The sequence below is a fragment of the Lynx rufus genome, unplaced genomic scaffold (genome assembly GCF_022079265.1).
Source record: "Lynx rufus isolate CCGP_SWC_20201006 ecotype Redwood Valley unplaced genomic scaffold, mLynRuf1.p SCAF_5, whole genome shotgun sequence".
NCBI lineage: Eukaryota > Metazoa > Chordata > Mammalia > Carnivora > Felidae > Lynx > Lynx rufus.
Genome location: NW_025814867.1, coordinates 5,388,099 through 5,409,993, shown reverse-complemented (window position 1 = coordinate 5,409,993; position 21,895 = coordinate 5,388,099). Strand labels below are relative to the sequence as shown.

The 21,895-nt window shown below is 38.9% G+C and overlaps 1 protein-coding gene across 3 annotated transcripts in view; it reads right to left on the bottom strand.

The window, feature by feature from the left end:
• The window catches only part of GOLGA4 (golgin A4), a 128,224-nt gene that overhangs the window by 92,179 nt on the left and 14,150 nt on the right, over window positions 1–21,895 (bottom strand). For all 3 annotated transcript variants that reach the window (XM_047099019.1, XM_047099021.1, XM_047099020.1), the window contains exon 3: window positions 5,168–5,233. In XM_047099019.1, the coding sequence (XP_046954975.1) occupies window positions 5,168–5,233 (66 nt within the window). The remainder of the gene's footprint in view (window positions 1–5,167; window positions 5,234–21,895) is intronic.

The following is a 21,895-nucleotide window of genomic DNA, read 5'->3' as shown; positions in this document are numbered from 1 at the left end:
ACAACAGTCAAAAAGAAAAAGAAAGAAAAACATACATCCACAAAAAGATTTCTACAATAATGCTCGTAGTAGTTCTATTCATAATAATTGAAAACTGGAAACGGCCCAGGTGTCCATTAACAGGTAACAAACTCTTCAAAGGGATTCTACACAGCAATAAAAAGGGACAAACTACTGATAACCACAACAACATGGATGAAATTCCAAAAACACTGTGGTGAGTGAAAGAAGCATTCTATAAAAGAGTACGCACTACATACACGAGGCTACTATATAAAGTCCTAAAACAAGCAAAACTAGTCCCCCGCGGTTTGGTGGGGAAAAATTTTAAGAGATTGCCTTTAGGAGGAAGAAGAACCATAAAGGAACTTTCTGGGGTCTTGATAATGTTCTGTAATCTCTGTATGGGATTAACATATGGCTTCAGCATACACATTTGTTAAAACTCGGGTCGATGCACACTTGAGGTCTGTACATTTCACTTTATGTAAAATTTACCTCAAAAAAGAAAACACAACTCCTAGAAGAAAAAGGCAGTAAGCTCTTTGATATCAGTCTTAGCAGTATTTTTTTTGGACCAGTCTCATTAGGCAAGGATAACAAAAGCTAAAATAAACAAATGGGATTACATCGAACTAAAAGGCTTTTTGCACAGTGAAGGAAACCATCAACAAAATGAAAAGGCAACCTACTGAATGGGAAAAGGTATCTGCAAATCATACATTTGATAAGGCACTAACATCCAAAATACATAAAGAACTTACACAATATAAAAAAAATTTTTTTTAATGGGCATAGGACTTGAATAGACATTTTTCCAAAGGAGACAAGCAGATGGCCAACGGGCCTGGGAAAAGAACATCACTAACCATCAAGGAATTGCAAACCAAAAGCACAATGAGATAGCACCTCACAGTGGTCAGATCGGCTATTATCAAAAAAACAGCAAGTGTTGGTGAGGATGTAGGGAAAGGGAACCCTTGTACACTGCTGGTGGGAATGTAAACTGGTGTAGCCCCGATGGAAAACAGTATGGAGGTCATCAAAAAATTAAAAATAGAACTACCATACGATCCAGCAATTCCCCTTCTGGGGACTGATGTGCAAAAAAGAATGGAAACACAAACTCCAGGAGAAGTATGCATCCTCACGTTCACTGCATTATCTACACAAGCCAAGATATGGAAGCAACCCAAGTGTCCTTCAACAGCTGAATGGATAAAGAAAATGTGATATATAGACAGAACAGACACAGACACAGAGATAGAGATTATAAGAATATTATAGGAACAAATATATAAAAATATTACTTGGGGCACCTGGGTGGCTCAGTCAGCAAAACGTCAGACTCTTGATTTCCGCTCAGGTCATGATCTCAAGATTCGTGAGATAGAGCCCCACATTGGGCTCTGCACCATCAGCACAGAGCCCGCTCGGGATTCTCTCTCTTCCTCTCTCTCTCTGTCCCTCCCCACTGGCATGCACAAGCATGTGTGCTCACTCTCTCTCTCAAAATAGATACACTTTTTTAGGGGCGCCTGGGTGGCGCAGTCGGTTAAGCGTCCGACTTCAGCCAGGTCACGATCTCGCGGTCCGTGAGTTCGAGCCCCGCGTCGGGCTCTGGGCTGATGGCTCGGAGCCTGGAGCCTGCTTCCGATTCTGTGTCTCCCTCTCTCTCTGCCCTTTGCCCGTTCATGCTCTGTCTCTCTCTGTCCCAAAAATAAATAAACGTTGAAAAAAAAATTAAAAAAAAAAAGATACACTTTTTTAAAAAAGAATATTACTTAGCCATGTAAAAAGAGTGAAATCTTGCCATTTGTGACATGGATGGACCTAGAGGGTACTATTCTAAGTGAGATAAGTCAAAGAAAGTCAAATGCCATATGATTTCACTGATATATAAAATTTTAAAAAATAAAACAAAACAATACAGTTTCATAGATACAGGAAACAAACTATTGGTTACATGAAGAGGGAGGGGTTTGGGGAAGAAGGAAAAATAGGTGAAGAGAATTAATAAGTACAAACTTCCAGTTGTAAAAGAAAGAAGTCAAAGGGATGTAATGTACAGCATAGGGAACCCAGTCATTAATACTGTAATAATTCTGCATGGCGACAGATTCTGGTAACTAGACTAATCATGGGGATCATTTCCTAACATACAAAAATACCAAATCACTATGATGTATACCTGAAACTAAGGAGGTATCATATGTCAATTATACTTCAATCTAAAAAAAAAAAATCTAAGGAGATAACTACCTTTTAACCAGACAAATTAACTAAAAAATTAGTAAAGTAAATTTTCATCATGATTCATTACTACAGAACCTCTAGGCTGTGTGTCCTTAGTAGGTATATATGTAACTATACCACTAATTAAACCTTTGAAACTAGTCAGTTTCATAGTAAGGTCCTTTAAAATTTGATTTAACTTGTATTTTTAAGAATTAATTCTTGGGGCGCCTGGGTGGCGCAGTCAGTTAAGCGTCCGACTTCAGCCAGGTCACGATCTCGCGGTCCGGGAGTTCGAGCCCCGCGTCAGGCTCTGGGCTGATGGCTCAGAGCCTGGAGCCTGTTTCCCATTCTGTGTCTCCCTCTCTCTCTGCCCCTCCCCCGTTCATGCTCTGTCTCTCTCTGTCGCAAAAATAAATAAACGTTGAAAAAAAAAAAATTAAAAAAAAAAAAAAAAGAATTAATTCTTACATGTGGTATTTCCATTCCTCTCTCCTCAAAGTAATTAAAGTATTAATACTTAAAAAAAAATACAAGTAATGAACTCTGGTTAATGATATACATGCTAAAACATTAAAGGAAAGGATATCATGACCCACAACTTACTCTGAAATGCCATTAAGAAAGTAAAATTGGAGGGGCGCCTGAGTGGCTCAGTCGGTTGAGCGTCCCACTTTGGCTCAGGTCACGATCTCATGGCTCACGAGTTCGAGCCCCGCGTCGGGCTCTGTGCTGACAGCTCAGAGCCTGGAGCCTGCTTTGGATTCTGTGTCTCCCTCTCTCTCTGTCCCTCCCCTGCCTGCGCTTCTCTCTCTCTCTCTCTCTCAAAAAATAAATAAACGTTTAAAAAATTAAAAAATAAATAAGTAATTTTTAAAAGTAAAAATGGATTGAGGGGCAGACAGAAGAATGTATACACAGACAGACTGGTGATAAAGCAAACACAGTAAAGTACCAATGACAGAATCTAGGTGATAGGTATACAGATGCTCACTTGAAAGTTCTATTTCTCTGTATGTTTGAAGTTTTTCACAATATACTGTGTGGAAAAGAAAAAAGGAGCAAATGCTTATTAAATCATTATACTGGGTGCCAAAACCAACTGAAATACGTAGGATGTTCAACGCAGTAACAAGGGCGGGCGGGGGGGGGGGGGGGTCACCGGTAGCTGTATGAACTCTCAGGCTTGCTTTGTGCCATCTCTTCTCCCTTGGCGTCAACTCTCTGATCTCCTGCTGCTGTCAAGATGCCCAATCACAGGAAGCATTCCACCCCCTTGGAGGATATGCATCATTCCCAATTTGCTAACAACAGCCAACAACCAACTAATCAGAAATGTGTTTGAAAATAAAGACTTCTGAGTAAGGGCACCTGCTTGTGATTAAGAATTCAATGAGATCATATATATAAGATGTTTAACGATGTCTGACACATAGTAAACACTCAATAACTACTACTTTATTATTTTTGAGAAAAATATTTGTATTTTTTTAAGAAAGTTCCAAGCCTTTGGTGGGCTTACTTCCTGAGTATGTTCATTCTTCACCTTCATTAAAACTTAAATTTCTCCTGAATGTGTTAGAAAGCTGGTTCTCATTCATTCTAGTTTTTGCATTTATAACAGTATTTAGCCTTTTTGAACTATTCTATAAGAGGAAAACACGCGTTCTAAATAATAGTTTTAAATAATATTCACTAAAGACCACTGGATCTGTCCAGAACCATTTAGACCAGTGCCTCCAAATGTTTTACCCCTACTTCATGGCATTTCTAGATAATGATGTATTTGTAGAGGATTGGAATAGTTTAACTAGGGAGGCTGAGCAAAGCCAGAGCCAGAAGCCCAGGGACTTGGACTATGCCCAGAACCTGACCAGCTCCCCCCAAAAGGAACAAAGTTCTCAGCTCATAGAATCTGTTCACGGAGTTTGCGAAGCTATAATCTGTATCTGCGCTAGACAATACTTTAGAATGTTTAGTCTACACAATTTAGTTCATAAATCATCTAGCTCCTAAATTGTCTACATATATGCTCCAGGTTCACAGATTAGAAATGTTTCTGCTCTACATTAGAGACTGCTAAGAATAGCCAGGTTAATGATAACATCATCACTAGAGCCAAAGTAAACGAATGTTCATGTCAGACATTGCTGTCATAATGACGTTTTTAATGAATTTTTTTTCTTTCGTTTTCGGAAAGAATCAAAAGAATGTCACTTGTGCTGCACCCCCCAAGTAACTTTTTTAAATCAAAGATAACACAAGTGCTCTAGTAGTAAAACACTCTGCATTAGAGCAAACTTTAAAAGAAATCCCATTTCGTCCATATCCCCCCCTTCCAAATTATGTAATCCAATATGTCTTTCAATATAAACTATCCATAATATTTTACAAGCATAAAGTCATATTCCTTTTTTTCAAAAAGTTTTCTCTTTACTGCCATTAATTTTTTAAATGAGTAACAACGTCGTATTACATGACTGGTGTATATACATGCATGATTTTTACTTAAAACTGTTTCCAAGAAAGCATCAACACACCTGGATTTACCATACATATACATATTATATCAAATGTTTGGACATCACTCTTTCCATAGGAAGTCAAATGCTAATAATATAGATTGACCAACACTCTGAAATGACTTGCTATTTTTTAAAAATAACAGTAGTATGGGGCGCCTGGGTGGCGCAGTCGGTTAAGCGTCCGACTTCAGCCAGGTCACGATCTCGCGGTCCGGGAGTTCGAGCCCCGCGTCGGGCTCTGGGCTGATGGCTCAGAGCCTGGAGCCTGTTTCCGATTCTGTGTCTCCCTCTCTCTCTGCCCCTCCCCCGTTCATGCTCTGTCTCTCTCTGTCTTAAAAAAAAAATAAATAAATGTTGGAAAAAAAAAAAAATTTAAAAATAAAATAAAAATAACAGTAGTAACAGACCTGAGGAGTGGTTGGTTCACTTCCATTAACACTGTCAGGAGATTTCGTGGCTTGGATAGATGCATTCTAAGAAAAACAAAGAAGTATCATAAAGAAAAGGAACAGAAAAAACTGTTAAGAACAAACGCCAAGCACCAAGACCCATTAGATACATTTATCAAACACAATTAGTTCATTTATTAGAATGTTTTCATGCAAGGCAAAACTAGTACGGTGAGTATTTAGAAAATTTATTTTGCTATAATATATGTAACTAAATAGCAAAGATTAGTATGTTGAAAATTTCATTTTAAGCTAATCACATACCTCTCCCCATTATAGGGTCCCTAGCTTTTTCCCCCATGACAAAATTAACAGCAGGGATTCAATTAGCAAAACTCATTCAAATAGACAACTATCCAGAAAAAGCAATGTCAAGTGTTCCCTACGATAAAATAATACTCAAAGTTATATGGGCTAAGGCCTGAAAAACATCTTTGCTACAAGAGATGGAAATGCCTCATTCATCTGAAGCCAGCAGTCTAAATGAAATTGTTATGCCAATTTTCAGAAAAACCTGTCATTAAAAATATCTTCTTCCACATATGAAAGCTTTTTGTTTTGTTCTGTTGCTATGACAAATGCTCCAAATTAAGCGACATTCTCCTGATTACATCAGCCTGGCATAGGTTCCATGATAATGAAGGAGATTCTCTGAGATTCAAAATTCTATACTGCATTTGTAATACACTGACCAAAATTAGAGCCTTAAAAGCAGCTCACGATAAAATAACTTCTAAGTTTTAAACAAAGCGTTAGAGCAAATCCTAGCCACTATGTTTCAGTAACTTGGTAGGTTTTTAAATAAGACATTTCCTGTACATTTCTACAGCTGACCAAGGAAAGGTCAAATAATGAATAGTCTTTTTTTTAATGTTTATTTATTTTTGAGGGTGGGTGCAGAGAGAGAGGAAGAGAGAGAATCCCCCCGATGCAGGGCTCGATCCCTCGAGCCATGAGATCATGACCTGAGCCGAGATCAAGAGTCAGACACCCAACCAACAGAGCCACCCAGGGACCCCTGAGTATTCTTGAATATCAGTGGAGATGGCACTCAGCTTTGCAAGTGTTCTCAATTTTCTGAACTGTACTCCCATTAGGTATTTGGTACTAAGAAACTACTAATTTTTAGGTGTGATAAATGTACTGTGTTATATATTTTTAGTCATTGTCTTTCAGAAATATACACCAAAACATTTAGATGGAATAAGGTTTCTGAAATTTGCTTCAAATAACCCAGCAGGGATGGGGACAGGGGAAGGGAGGTGTGCATGTGTGGGAGGGTGGTTAGACAAGTGTGGGGGTGTGATAATAAAATAAGAGAGCCATGAGCCATTAACTGATGCTACCGGGTACTGGGCATGTGGGGTGGGATTCTTTTGCCACCGTTACTACTATTTCCACTTTTGTAATACGTTTGGATTTTCCCCAAGAACAACTGATACACCTTCTCCCTCTAATATAAAAAGTTATCAAATTTTATCAGTCCAAGACATCTCCCTTAGGGTTGTATTAGGGAGAAAAGTTGGGGGAACGTAACTCTTATCTTCCTGTTCTCTACCATTTCAAAGAATTACAAGCTGTATATATGGCTATATTTGTGTAGCGTGACCATTAATGCTTTCTGGCCCTAAAAATATACTACATTACACACTATAAAATAAAAAACATACTTTATAGAGTTCAAGAAGTCTCTCAATCCCTATATTGAAAATTAAGATCGTTAAATTGCAGAGAAAGGAAATGAAATGGTTCCATAAAACATTTAAGTCAGGATGAAGAGTGGCAAGAGAGTCTATATTCTGTTTTAAGTAAATCACTTGACACATGATTGTGGTCCATACAAAAAGCTATTCTATAACTGACCTATCACACTATCGGACAAACATTACGTAACGTTTAAAAACTTTCCCTCTCTGCAAATATATTTCAATACGTGTATTACATCACATATTTAAATAGACACAGCTAAGGAAAGCATTGCCATGTTACCCTGTACATTTAAATTAGGAATCTGCAGAAGCAACATTACCTCCTTGAGTATAAAAAGGCTTCTGGAGTCCTTGTCCCAGAGAGAAGCCAAAAGAACTAGCGCAACGCGTGTCAATACTCAGCTGCCACCAGTACTTCCTCCCGGAGGCAATTCTTAGGTAACAGAAAAATTCTTCTAGTCTAAAGCGCATTTAATTTAAAGGCACACACAGTTCCCTGCCGGATTTGTCTTCAATTACGGTTTGTTCTCTCAACAACTATTTTTTTGACTGCTGAGCACTAAGGATACAGTAATTTTTAGAATTTGGGGTCATTTTCAAAAATCTGAATGAAGGAAAAATCAACAGCTGGTGAACTCATAAGCAGACCCTCACTAAATTTGTGTTCCATTTGTACTTTGTTATAGGTTATGCCGTGATTTCCCTTTGTTGCATAGAGAGAAGTTTTTATCTGGACAAAATTTAAATAAGATAAATGAAGACTTTTAGTCTACTTAAGGTATTTTTAAATAATTACAACTTTATTTTATAAACGTATAAAACACATATATTTCAAAGGCATCAGCATTTTTTACAAGAGAATAGGTACTTAAATTACTTTTATGTATATGGAAGTAGGCCTAGGAGGGGATCTTCTTTTTTTTTAAGTCTCTGTTACTATTACATAAAATATAAAGTAATATCATTTTATGTTTTTAAAGTAAATTAGTGGGGTGTCTGTTAAGTGTCTGACTCTTAGATCTCAGCTCAGGTCTTGATCTCAGCATCATGAGTTTGAGCCTCGCGTGGAGTCTACTTAAAAAAAAATTTTGGGGGCGCCTGGGTGGCGCAGTTGGTTAAGCGTCCGACTTCAGCCAGGTCACGATCTCGCACTCCGTGAGTTCGAGCCCCGCGTCAGGCTCTGGGCTGATGGCTCGGAGCCTGTTTCTGATTCTGTGTCTCCCTCTCTCTCTGCCCCTCCCCCGTTCATGCTCTGTCTCTCTCTGTCCCAAAAATAAATAAACGTTGAAAAAAAAAATTTTTTTTAAATAAAAATAAAAAAAAAATTTTTTTTTTAATAAAATAAATTGGTAGGTTAACTTAGATTCCTGTCTGCCTCTCAAACCAGTTTTGCAAATAGTGAGGTATTACTTGTAGCCAGAACCAAGGCGAGACCCTTTGCCCTGAGATCCAAGCTAGGGCATCACTAGAACTCTCAGCTGCTTTCTTTTCTAAAACCAAGTTCAGAATGTGATTTAGCATTGCTACTGACCATATGCACACCAAGTCCTTCCTGGCTGCATGGATTAAGTACAGAGATGTTCTAGTTTCATCACCAGCTACTTAATAAATTAAACCAATTCTCCTCGTTTAAAAAAAACCTCAATCCCTTAGGGCACCTGGGTGGCTCAGTCGGTAAAGCATCCAACTTTGATTTCAGCTCAGGTCATGATCTCATGGTTCGTGAGTTGGAGCCCCGCATCGGGCTCTGTGCTGACAATGTGGAGTCTGCTTGGGATTTTCTGTCTCTGTCTCTGTCTCTCTCTCTCTACCCCTCCCCTGTTTGCTGGCTCTCTCTCTCTCAAAAATAAACACTAAAAAAAAAAAAAAAAAAAGGAAAACCTCAATCCAAATTAGTGTCCAATGCAACACAAAAAGCTTTCCTTACTGGGCAATCAAAGATCTCTAAGTTTTAATTTCCTAACTTAAGAACTTAAGATACGTATGAAAACAGTCCACTTTCTCAAAGTGAAGTTATATGCAGGATTCAAAATTATATGAATTCAGTCAATTGAAACATAATGAGATTAATTGCTTCCTCTCAGATGTTTTATAGAAAACTGGTACTCTCCCCAAAGAAGATGCAATTATTTGTTACAGTAGAATCCACCCACCTACTCAATGTTGTTCAATTACGATTTATGAACAATGCATTGTTTTTCTCAGTGAGTCACAGCTCAAAATATTCTTGGCCTCCTGCCAAAAGTAGAACAGAGATTTCTAGCAATTCATACCATTTTTAGTTAATGAGCAAACATTCCCCAGAGAGAAAACTGAGAGTTTAGACCAAGTTCGCCACATTAATGAAAACAGTGTTATTTTGCTGCTGTTAAAAAGCTGCCAGAAAACACACCAGCCGTCAGAATTCAGCAGTTTACTCTGATTTTTTAGAGCAGGGTTAGCAACAGGGCACGGAAGATGCTTGGAGGGACAGTGAGCGACAAGCAGCAGGAGATGTGCTTCTAGAATTACCAAATTCCTTTGCTTCCCCACAGGGGGAATGCAGAAAGCGGTGGAAGGACTCACCACACTGTCAGTCTGTGTTTTAGGCTGCTTGGAGGAATCCAAAGCAAAGATAGTATACTCAGAGAGAAAAGCAGGCTCTGCTATCATCCCGGCTAGCAGCTGTCTCATTCAGTGTAATAAGCAGAGGCACAAAAACAAAACACATCATGAAAAACGAATCATGAGGGCATGTCGCAAAGTGTCCTCGCCACGCCGCACGTGCACCACCACCACCACGGCTACCATCTCCCCACCCGCAGAAATAGCAAGTTGCCAGAAAGCTCAGCAATGGAGGGGCCTTGAGCTCCCTGGAATCTCAACTTGCTTCCTGGCGCACAAATGACATGGGCGACAGCCACCACAGCGCACAGCGTGTCCGCCAACTCGGTGTAAGAGTCCACACCGATAAGAACCACACACGGTAAAGAACACAAAGCCTTCATAGAACAAATGTTGACCGTGGTCACACATTCAGCAAGAGAGCACTGAGATTGGGGGCAGGACAAAACACAGAAAATGTTAAATAATCGTTTCTTTTGTGCTTAGAAACGAAAATATGTACAGAAGAAACTTTTGAAACTGACATTTATATAACGAGTCTTCAGGACAAATCCTATTATACTAATTCTTTCAGAATACTAAGATCTACTAAGATCTACTTGAGCTTAGCCAAAAGGCTGAGAAGCAATCATCATACGAATTCTTTTAATATGTATTCTCTTCTGTCCTTCAGTTTCTGTCACAAGCTGTACACTATACACCAAAATATTAATAATCATGAATTAGATTAGAAGAAAGTATAATTAAAATGAACTTTTAAATGTAAAACTGGTGAACTCTGAATAATCTCTGTGGAGGTCACAGTTTACCAATGGCAATTCCTTCATTTTGCCGGTGTACCATAGTTATTATACAAGATATTATCTTTGGGAGAAAATGGGTAAAGGGTACAACAGGGCCTCCCTAAAAAAAATTTTGTAACCTCCTGTGAATCTATGTTTATCTCAAAAACTAAATAAATTTTTAAAAACCCAAATCTTTTGCAACATCAACTCAGCAGTTAATGTATATTATTATATTATATATAATAAAGGAATTAACAGAAAATAAATGTCTGCACAGGCTGAAGAACTTAGACTTTTCATCTCAGTACTACAGCGTTATAGACACTGAGTAGAGCCTCCACTAACTCTCTTCATCTGGTCCTAAAAATTGAGTATTAGTGGTGTACTAAAATATACTAGATGCCTGTTTGACTCTGGGTACTCATGTTATTCAAGTTTCTACTCTTGCTGAAAATCTGAATTCTCCTGGGATCTCAGAAAGGTCACCCTTGGAATGGATGTGATTTTAAGTTAAACGCTATACAAATTCACTCTTCTTAGGCTCCCAAGATTAATGTTTGAAACGAAGTCACTCTGGCCCACACAACAAAATAACTTACAATTTCAGGGGCGCCTGGTGGCTCAGTCGGTTAAGCGTCCGACTTCAGCTCAGGTCATGATCTCTCGGTCTGTGAGTTCGAGCCCCACATCGGGCTCTGTGCTGACAGCTCAGAGTCTGGAGCCTGCTTGGAACCCTACGTCTCCCTCTCTCTCTGCCCCACCCCTGCTCATGCTCTGTCTCTCTTCCTCTTTCAAAATTGAATAAATATTAAAAAAAATTTTTTTAATTATTTTTTCACAGTTAAGCAAGCCCTATCAAAATAACAACAGCATTCTTCACAGAACTAGGACAAACAATCCTAAAATATGTATGGAACCAGAAAAGACCCCGAATAGCCAAAGTAATCCTGAAAAAGAAAACCAAAGCTGAAGACATCACGGTCGTGGACTTCCAGACGCATTACAAAGCTGTAATCATCAAGACAGTATGGTACTGGCACAAAAACAGACACTCAGATCAATGGAACAGAATAGAGAACCCGGAAATGGACCCACAAACGTATGGCCAACTAATCTTTGACAAAGCAGGAAAGAATAGCCAATGGAATAAAGACAGTCTCTTCAGCAAGTGGTGCTGGGAAAACTGGACAGCGACATGCAGAAGAATGAACCTGGACCACTTTCTTACATCATACGTAAAAATAAACTCAAAATGGATAAAAGACCTAAACGTAAGACAGGAAGCCATCAAAATCCTAGAGGAGAAAGCAAGCAAAAACCTCTTTGACCCTGGCCACAGCAAGTTATTCAACACATCTCTGGAGGAAAGAGAAACAAAAGTAAAACTGAACTACTGGGGCCTCATCAAGATAAAAAGCTTCTGCACAATGAAGGAAACAATCAGCAAAACTAAAAGGCAACTGACAGAATAGGAGAAGATACTTGCAAATGACATATCAGATAAAAGGTTAGTATTCAAAATCTATAAAGAACTTATCAAACTCAACACCCAAAAAACAAATAATCCAGTGAAGAAATGGGCAAAAGACAAGAATAGACACTTCTCCAAAGAAGACATCCAGATGGCAAACAGACACATGAAAAAATGCTCAACATCACTCATCAGCAGGGAAATACAAATTAAAACACAATGAGATACCACCTCATACCAGTCAGAATGGTTAAAATTAACAACTCAGGCAATGAGACATGTTGGTGAGGATGCAGAGAAAGAGGAACTCTTTTGCACTGCTGGTGGGATTGCAAACTGGTGCAGCCACTCTGGAAAACAGTATGGAGGTTCCTCAAAAAATTAAAAATAGAATTACCCTATGACCCAGCAATTGCACTACTAGGTATCTATCCAAAGGATACAGGTGTGCTGTTTTGAAGGGGCGCATGCACCCCCATGTTTACAGCAGCACTTTCAATAATAGCCAAAGTATGGAAAGAGCCCAAATGGCCATCAATGGATGAATGGTATATACATACAATGGAGTATTACTCAGCAATCAAAAAGAATGAAATCTTGCCATTTGCAACTACGTGGATGGAACGAGAGGGTATTATGCTAAGCGAAATTAGTCAGTCAGAGAAAGACAAATATCACATGACTTCACTCATATGAGAAATTTAAGAGACAAAACAGATGAACATAAGGGAAGGGAAGCAAAACTCATATAAAAACAGGGAGGGGGACAAAACAGAAGAGACTCTTAAATACGGAGAACAAACAGAGGGTTGCTGGAGGGGTGCTGGGAGGGGAATGGGCTACATGGGGAAGGGGCACTAAGGAATCTACTCCTGAAATCACTGTTGCACCATATGCTAACTTGGATGTAAATGAAACATTTAATTGATTAATTTAAAAAATAATTAATACATTTTTACAGTTAAGAGTGTATTTGAGGGGCGCCTGGGTGGCGCAGTCGGTTAAACGTCTGACTTCAGCCAGGTCACGATCTCGCGGTCCGGGAGTTCGAGCCCCCGCGTCAGGCTCTGGGCTGATGGCTCAGAGCCTGGAGCCTGTTTCCGATTCTGTGTCTCCCTCTCTCTCTGCCCCTCCCCCGTTCATGCTCTGTCTCTCTCTGTCCCAAAAAAAATAAATGTTGAAAAAAAAATTTAAAAAAAAAAGAGTGTATTTGAAATTCTAAGAGAAAAACACAAAAGCTGATGCTCAGTATGGAAGATCTTGTTGAGCAAACGTCTCAAAGGAAGGTCCTGTCAAGCAACAATCTATACCCCTGCCTGTTGCCCAAGTAGAAGCCAGGTGTGGCGCGCATCCGACCCTGAATTTCAGCTCAGGTCATGATCCCAGGGCTGTAGGATCACGCCCCACATCAGGCTCTACGCTGAGCATGGAGCCTGCCTGAGATTCTTCCTCTCGCTCTCCCTCTCTCTCCCTCCCCCCTTCTCTCCTGCTCCTATACACTCTAAAAATAAAATAAGTCTTAAAGAAAACAAACGTTCCCATTGACACGACCTCAAAACCCAAAGGGCTTTTCCCCCCACTTGCTGTCCTTGTCATTTCCTTCTTGTGCCTATGAAAATCTTCTACACATCAGTTCTCAAATATTCTCAATCAAATTCTGTCTCAATTCCGTGTCTCTCAAACTCTGTTCAAATTCTAATCCAAATCTGTTAAGAACTTAACTCACTTCTTGTGCAGTCCTTAGGTGAAGCCATCAGCTGCACTAACACTGATTGAAGTTGTGTCTAAACATTCACGAAGATACAGAAAACTCCAATTAGATATCTGTTGAAGGCGTTTATCTATCTTCCGTATCTTTTACGCTCATATACATATTTCTTTATCTCTGTGCGTTTTTGACAGAATTACTCAGTATTCTTTCGGAATACCCTAATTTCCCCATGAACTGGGACTTGTGTTTTATTCTGACTCATGTTTTTATATCAATTTTTTTTTCACTTCAAGGATTCCTAATCGGTTCTTTTTCAGACCTACCTAATCTACTTTTGTTTTTTCCCTGCAATTTTATCTTCTTTTTCAGAAAATTATTACTTCAGGTATCTTATTAAAGATACTTCTTTTAAAGTCTTTTTTAATTTCATCTAGGATAAATTCATATTCCAATTCCTGTTTTGTTTGCCTGCCTTTGTAGCATTTGTTTCACAATTTTCATTTACAGGTTCATTCTGAGGAAGGTATTGTCTTTCTCTTTCCTTCTGTACTCATCTTTCCTTATCCAATCAATCTGATTCCCTGGGCCCCAGTTTGAGTTTCCTGCCTTATGGCAACACAGGGGACATCACGGACTCAGTCGCAATAAGCCAACGTGAGGTTTGTTTCAGTTCTTGGTCATGAGGTCTCCCTAGAGATGGCCGCTTCTCGTAATGGGCCACAGAGCGCTCTACGCAGCAGTTTGCAAAAGCTTTCCTCAATCTCTTTCTGCCAATGCTGGGAGCTCCACTTTAGCTCCTGGCACCAAATCTAACTTTGGCAGTTAGATCTAACCCTCCCAGTCCTTCTGAACCAGACTTCGAACAGAAAGTTAAGTCCTAATGCCTGCCCTAAGGCATCCAGTAGCACCTGCTGTATATAACAAATAAGCTTATCTCCTATGAATTAATGTATCTCCTGTTAGAGGGAGGTCTCTAAAAAGTTTAGTATCTTAGGGAGTGTGTGTAAGGCTCTCTGTTTTGAAGACAGAAATCCTGTTTCTACCTTCCTAGACACTATTATATACAGATGTCAGTTGCAATACTCACTATTAGGGTACATTAAACTCATTCTGCTTTTATTTCCAACAATGTGTATTTCAAGAAGTACTTGTGATAATATATTCTACTAAAGATATAAGATGCTAAGTCCAGCGCACCTGAGACTTAAGAAAAATAAGTCATCAAAGATCAGCTCACCACTCTAATTCTGAAAATGCTCAGCACGCTCAACAAGAAAGTGGAACTGAAAGTTGGTTCTTCAAAAAGATACAAACAAATATTTAGCTTGACTGACAAAGAAAAATAGAAGACTCATATTACTAATATAAGGAATGAAAGGGGAAATTACTACAGCATTTATAGAAATAAAAAGGATTACAAGATAATGCTATGAACAACTGTATGCCAACAAATGAGACAACTTGGATGATAAAGACGAATTTCTAGAAGGATACAAATTACCGAAACTGACTCAGGAAGAAAGAGAAAACCTCAATGGAGCTACAAACAGTAAAAAGATGGAATTTGTAATCAAACACTTCCCACAAAGAAAAGCCCAGGATCAGATGGCTTCACTGGTGAATTATACCAAACATTTGAAGAATTAATACTAATCTTCACAAATTCTTCCCAAAATATACAAACAGAGGGAATATTTCCCAACTCATTTGATGAGGCTAATATTATCCTGATACCAAATCCAGACATCACAAAAAAGAAAACCACAAGCCAACATCTTTTAGGAATAGAAACATAAAAACCCTCAACAATATACTAGCAAATCAAACCCAGCAATAAAAGATATACACCATGAACAAATGGGATATATCCAGGAATGCAAGGTTAGTTTAACATCCAAAAACCAATTACCATACCTCACCACGTCAAGAGAATAAAGGACAAAACCATATGCCTATCTCAATAAACACTAAGAAAGCATCTGACAACATTCAACACAGCTTCATAAGAACCCTCAACAAATTATGAAAGTAAAGGAACTTTCTCAGCATTATAAAGGCAATCTCCTAACACCAACAGATAACATCATACTTAATGACAAAAGACTAAATGCTTTCCCCCTAAGATCAGGAATGATCTGTCTACTTTCACATCTGCTCAAACTGCACTGAAGCTCCTAGCCATAGCAATTAGGAAGAAAATGTTATAAAAGGCAGCCAGATTAAAAGAAGATATAAAACGACTTCCTTTTGCAGATGACATGATCTTGTACAATCCACTAAATAACTATTAGAATCTAATAAACAAGTTCAGCAAGGTTGCAGGATACAAGATCAATTGACAAAAATCAGTTTTATCTCTATAAAGTAGTAATGAGAACACAAAAAAATGAAATTAGGAAAACAATTAAATTTACAGTAGCATCCAAAGAATAAAATACTTGTGAATAAATTTAACAAAAATAGTATAAACCTTATATTCTGAAAAGTGTAAATTTTTTTGAAAAAAAATAAAGAAGATCTAAATAAATGGAGAGGGGGAAAAAGGAAGGAGAGAAAAGAAAAGATAGGAAGCTTCCCAACTAATTAAAATTGATAAAGATAACACAAACAGAAAAGTACAAACCACTCCCTTACAAATAGAATTGGGAGAAATGTAAATAAAGCAACCACCAAAGTGAATGCAGCAGGATATTAATAATGCACTCTGACATTAGTAGAGTTGACTTACGGAATGAAAGATTGGCTTCATAGCAGGAAGCCTATTAATATAACTCATTTCCTATCATTAGATCAAAAGAAAAAAATATGAGAACTGAGTAGATACCAAGGCAATTTGACAGGGATATTTTTTACTTTCATTAACTGACAGAGGGTAGGGGCAGGTAGCTTCTAATCTAATGTCTAACAGTAAAATCTTTGAAAGTCAATCTATTAGGGGCAAAATTAATTCCAAACTTAAGAAACATTTCTTGGGGCGCATCCAACTCTTGGTTTCGGCTCGGGTCACGATCTCACAATTTGTGTGTTCGAGCCCCATATCGGGCTCTGTGCTGACAGTCGGGAGCCTGCATGCAATTCTCTGTCTCCCTCTCTCTCTGCCCCTCACTCCCACCTCTCAAAATAAATAAACATTTAAAAAAAGAAGAAGAACATTTCTGACCCATGACTTTCAAGATACTTCTCAGTAATTCCTAAAGAACAATGCCTATAGCCCTGAAACAGAATAAATTTCTAAAAATGTGGTTAAGAATTATCAAAAGCTGAGGGGCACCTGACTGACTCAGTCGGTTAAGTGACCAACCTTCGGCTCAGGTCATGATCTCGCGGTCTGTGAGTTTGAGCCCCGCGGCAGGCTCTGTGCTGACAGCTCAGCTCAGAGCCTGCAGCCTGCTTCTAATTCTATGTCTCCCTCTCTGTCCACCCCTCCTCCCTCCCCTGGTCTCAAAAATAAATAAACATTAAAAAAAAATTTTTAATTGAATTCCCAAAAGCTGAGAGTGTCAAGAATCTCTGTTACAGATGATTTCACGGAACAGTGCAAACTGACTCAGAATGACAAAGACAACTAGAGAGGCAGTATTTTATTTCTGAAAGATATCTCAAATTAAGAAGAATAAAAAAGAGGGGCGCTGGCTGACTCAGTTGGTGGGGCATGCAACTCTTGATCTCGAGGTTGTAAGTTCAAGCCCTATGGTGGGTGTAGGGATTGCTTGAAAATGAAATCTTAGGGGGAAAAAAAGGAAGAAAAATAAGTAAGAAAAGCAAAAAGTGACGAAAAAAAAGACAAGAAAAAGTGACATTTTTCTTGAAGTTTGGGAAAGGATTCCAATCCAAAGCAGCCTAATGCTTCATTATTTTTCACTTGCAATGTCGTGATTAACAAAAAATTTGCTATGTGCTATGCCATCCAAGAACTGACAGGCACGGCAAAAGCCTTTTTGTTTCCATATAATAATAATCTTCGGTATGTGATTCACAAATTATGAGTATTTTCATACTTCTGAATTCGTTTGCTCGTCACAAGGACCCTAAGAAGGGGATATGCGTTTCACCACAATTCTAAGGCTCTCAGAAGTTAAAGGCAGTTTTGCCGAAAGCCACCTGGCAGGTAAGGGATGAAATCCCGTGATCCCTCCACTATTCCAGGCTGTCTCTATGGGGAAGTGTGCCTGAAAACCAGCAAGTTAATGAGCAGCGTAAGTGAAGGTATCAATCCTTCCTTCAAAGCTCAACAAGTAAAAAGACAGATAACATCCAGGACCAAAGTCTACATAATGGTCTGTCTGTTTCCCTCCCTCCATGTAGGGACCTAAGCAGTGCTGGCCTTCCCATCTTCCGTGGCTGCCCCCAGGAACAACTTCACGAGCACCTACTATGTGCAAAGCGTCATGAGAGGAGATTTACGTGCCGTGTTACTGGTAATGCCCACAGCTCCACGAGGCAAGTACTGTTATTTCCATTTTACAAAGAGAAAACCTGAGTCACTGAAAAGTTAACTTCCAAAGGTCCTTCAGCCAGCAAGCGGCAAAGCTAGGATAGAAATCCGGGCTGATCCAGAAGACTCCAAAAACCATCCTCTTCTCACTAGTCTATACCAGGTCTTACTCCAAACTACATAAATAGATTATCATGCTCTTAGAAAAATCATTAGATTCGGCCATAAAAAAGGAATGAAGTAATGAAACCTGTTACAACATAGATGAACCTTGGAAACATGCTAACTGAAAACAGCCCAGACACAAAGGGTCACAAATTGTATGGTTCCGTTTATACAACATATCCTGAATAAGCACATCCACAGAGACAGCAAGCAGATTAGTGGTCACCAGGGACTGGGGGAGAGGGAGCGCAGGGAGTAAGTGCGTGATGAGCATGGGGTTTCTTTTTGGATTAATGAAAATGTCATGGAACTAGAGAGATACGATGAATACACGGTATCACTAAGGTACCATATGCCACTTTAAAATGTAGATGTTATGTTACAGGAATTTAATCTCAATTAAAAAAAATCATCAGAGTGGAACAGAGGGCAGGAGGCTATGGTCGCTTTATCTGGCCTAGTTAGCCTTTCACATGCTCTTACGCTCTCAGCGGTGTCTAAAGCACCCTGCCCTAGAGAGGCAAAAAAGATTCATCTCAAGCAAAAAAAACGGAAGGAAGCTCTACGCTGATGTTAAAGCAAGACTATGCCCAGGATCACAAGGGGAAAGCATATGGTCAACTGAACAGATCTGCCATTTACACAGGGTGAGAGAGTGTCAGAAATCTACAGACTTCAGAGTCAGTGCAAATTCAGTCTGCTCTCCTTTGCCTTCGACGCCTACAATCATAGAGATGATTTTTTATATCCTTATAAGGAAGTTTGCAACCACAGACCGACTTATTTAGATTTACATATAGTATTTACTGACACAAGAAAGTAGACATATTAGGATTTTCTGCAATAGCTGAAAAAAAGGTAAAACCTTTAATTGACCAAGAAATTAACTTAATGAAACCATCTACTTCCCAAGCATTCTGGATCACAAAGACTTTACTGTATCTACTGGAGAGGTGAACAGATATTTACATCGAGTTAAACTTCCACATTTTGCTAAAAGAAACCTTATAACATTGAAAACAATAAGTCAGGGTCCTAACCCATGCGGAATATCTGCCATCTCAGAGGTTTAACAAAACCCAAACCCCAGGGAGTGGGAGGGCAAAGAAGATACACCCTTTTAATCAATAACTTAATTATGAAATGAGAAAGTACTTCCTGTAAAATAAACTGAACTGGGGTTTAGTCTACATTGTACTTTGTGGTCAAAAACACCTTTTAGAATTGTCAGAAAATGCTTTAAAAGCAAAGAGATGAAGGGTAATGCTACTCTTTCAATCAGAAATGACTTCTGAAGTTAAACCTCTGAAGCACAGGATCTTTAGGATTGAAATTTGGGAGTTTGGGAAGAAATAAAAAGATAACCTTTACCTTACTTAGCCTATTGTAAAAGAATGTTCAAATCATCCCTTTCAAAAAGGATTGTTTTGGGGAAAAAATATTATTTTGTAAAGAAATATTCAATTAAAAAATTTTTTTAATTTTTGTTAATGTTTATTTTTGAGAGAGACAGAGACAGAGCACGAGCAGGGGAGGGGCAGAGAGAAGGGGAAACACAGAATCTGAAGCAGGCTCCAGGCTCCTAGCTTGTCAGCACAGAGCCTGACATGGGGTTTGAACCCACAAACCACGAGATCATGACCTGAGCCAAAGTCGGATGCTTAATCAACTGAGCCACCCAGGAGTTCCCCCCCGCCCCCGCCAAAAAATCTTTTTAATGTTTATTTATTTTTGAGAAGGAGAGACAGAGCGTGAGCAGGGGAGGGGCAGAGAGAGAGGGAGACACAGAATCCAAAGCAGGCTCCAGGCTATGAGCTATCGGCACAGAGCCCCACGCAGGGCTGGAACTTAGGCAGGGCTCGAACTCAGGAGCTGTGAGATCATGACCTGGGCCAAAGTCAGAGGCTTAACCAACTGACCCACACGGGTGTCCCTCAATTAAAATGTTTTAAGCATCCTGGATAAAATAAGCCTTTTTAAAAAGCAGTAGTAGCAATCAACTACTAAAAACAAGTTATTTTCAGGGTTTCAACTGTATTGTATAGAAACCAATATACTAGAATATCAACTAATGTACTGAGTATAGTCATGATGCTATCAACACTGACTATTACTCGGTACTGCAGATTTTAATCAAATTGGTTACATGTATAAACTAAGTTCAACAGCATTAAACTCGAAATCACAAAGTGAAAGAAATGCAATACTGCAAGAAAATAAGATCCCAAAGAAAGTATGCATGTGCTTCATATGCTTACACAACTTGCAAGATCATTTAAATGTATTCACCAAGGACACCGTATAATATGCCATTAACTTTGAATGCAATAATTGTACTATAAAGTGTTTATTTTGCTACCAACATCTACTATAAAAAGTCAAAAATTTTTTTGTTTTAATGTGACTTTCATCAAACCAACATCTATAAAAGCTAAAAAAAATTTTGTTTTAATGTAACTTTCATCAAATCGACATCTATAAAAAGTTAAAAAATTTGTTATAATGTAACTTTCATCAAAATGTTTAAATTTGCATCTACCCTAGAACCCAGCAGTCCCATTCCTAGGATTCTATCCTACAGAAAAAGAGCATTATAAGTGTTTATGTACATGCTCAGTACAGTACTGCTTGTAATACTGAAAAGATGATAACATTTGACTTATAATACTGAGACTTTCTCCAACCTAATCTATAGAATCGATACAATCCCAATCAAAATCTCTATAGGTTTGTTTTGTTGTTGTCACTGTTGGTGTTTTATTTTGTTGTGAGTTTGTTTTTGTGAGACTTGAAAATCTGATTCTAAAATTTATATGGAATTTATATGGAAAGGAATAAGAGTAACAAGACATTCTAGAACAAGGTGGGAGTGCTGTCGTGTGTCCCCCAAAATTCACACATTGAAGCCCCAGCCCTCAACATGTGATGTTATTTGGAGACAGAGCCTTTGGGAGGTAATTAGCTAGATAAGGTCAAGAGGACGGGCCTTCATGATGGGATTAGTGCCCTTGTAAAAAGAGAAAGAGACAGGAGAGCTGTCTTTCCCCACTACTCCCACCCATCCCTCTCTACCTAGGTGCATGTAGTAAGGAAGGCCCACACTAAGACATAATGAGAACACAGCTATCGGCAAACCAGGAAGAGAGCCCTCACCAGACAGCCAATCTGCTAGCACCTTGATCTTAGATCGCCCGGCCTCTGGAAACATGAGAAACAAGTGTTTGTTGTTTAAGCCCTAGTCTATGAAATGTTGTTAAAGCACCCCAAATTGACTAAGACAGGAAAGACCTGCTGTACGGAGGGTAAGATTTAAAATAAAACATTAATTAAAGATTTAGTATAAAATATTAAGACAGTGTGGTATTGGATCACAGACAGACAAAGCAAACAGGGGTACAGAATAGGGAGCACAGAAACAAATCCACTCAATATAGGCACTCAGTTTCTGAAAAAAGGTAGCACAGTAGAGCAATGTGGAAAGAATGGGACAACTGGATAGCATTATGGGGGGGGGGGGAGGAGTCCCAGGCTTGATCCCTACCTCACACCATATTGAAAAAAAAAAAAATCATTTCCCAAAGGAATGTAGATCCAAATGTGAAAAGTAAAACAGGAGGGGAATATTTGCAAAATGGGTGAAGGAGAGCAAGAGGTACAAGCTTCTAGTTATGGGATGATTAAGTCACAGGAATAAAAAGGACAGCATAGAGAATATAATCAATGATATTGTAATACCATTGTACGGCGACAGATGGCAGCCACACTTTGGGTGAGCCCAGCAGAACTTACAGACTTGTCAAATCACT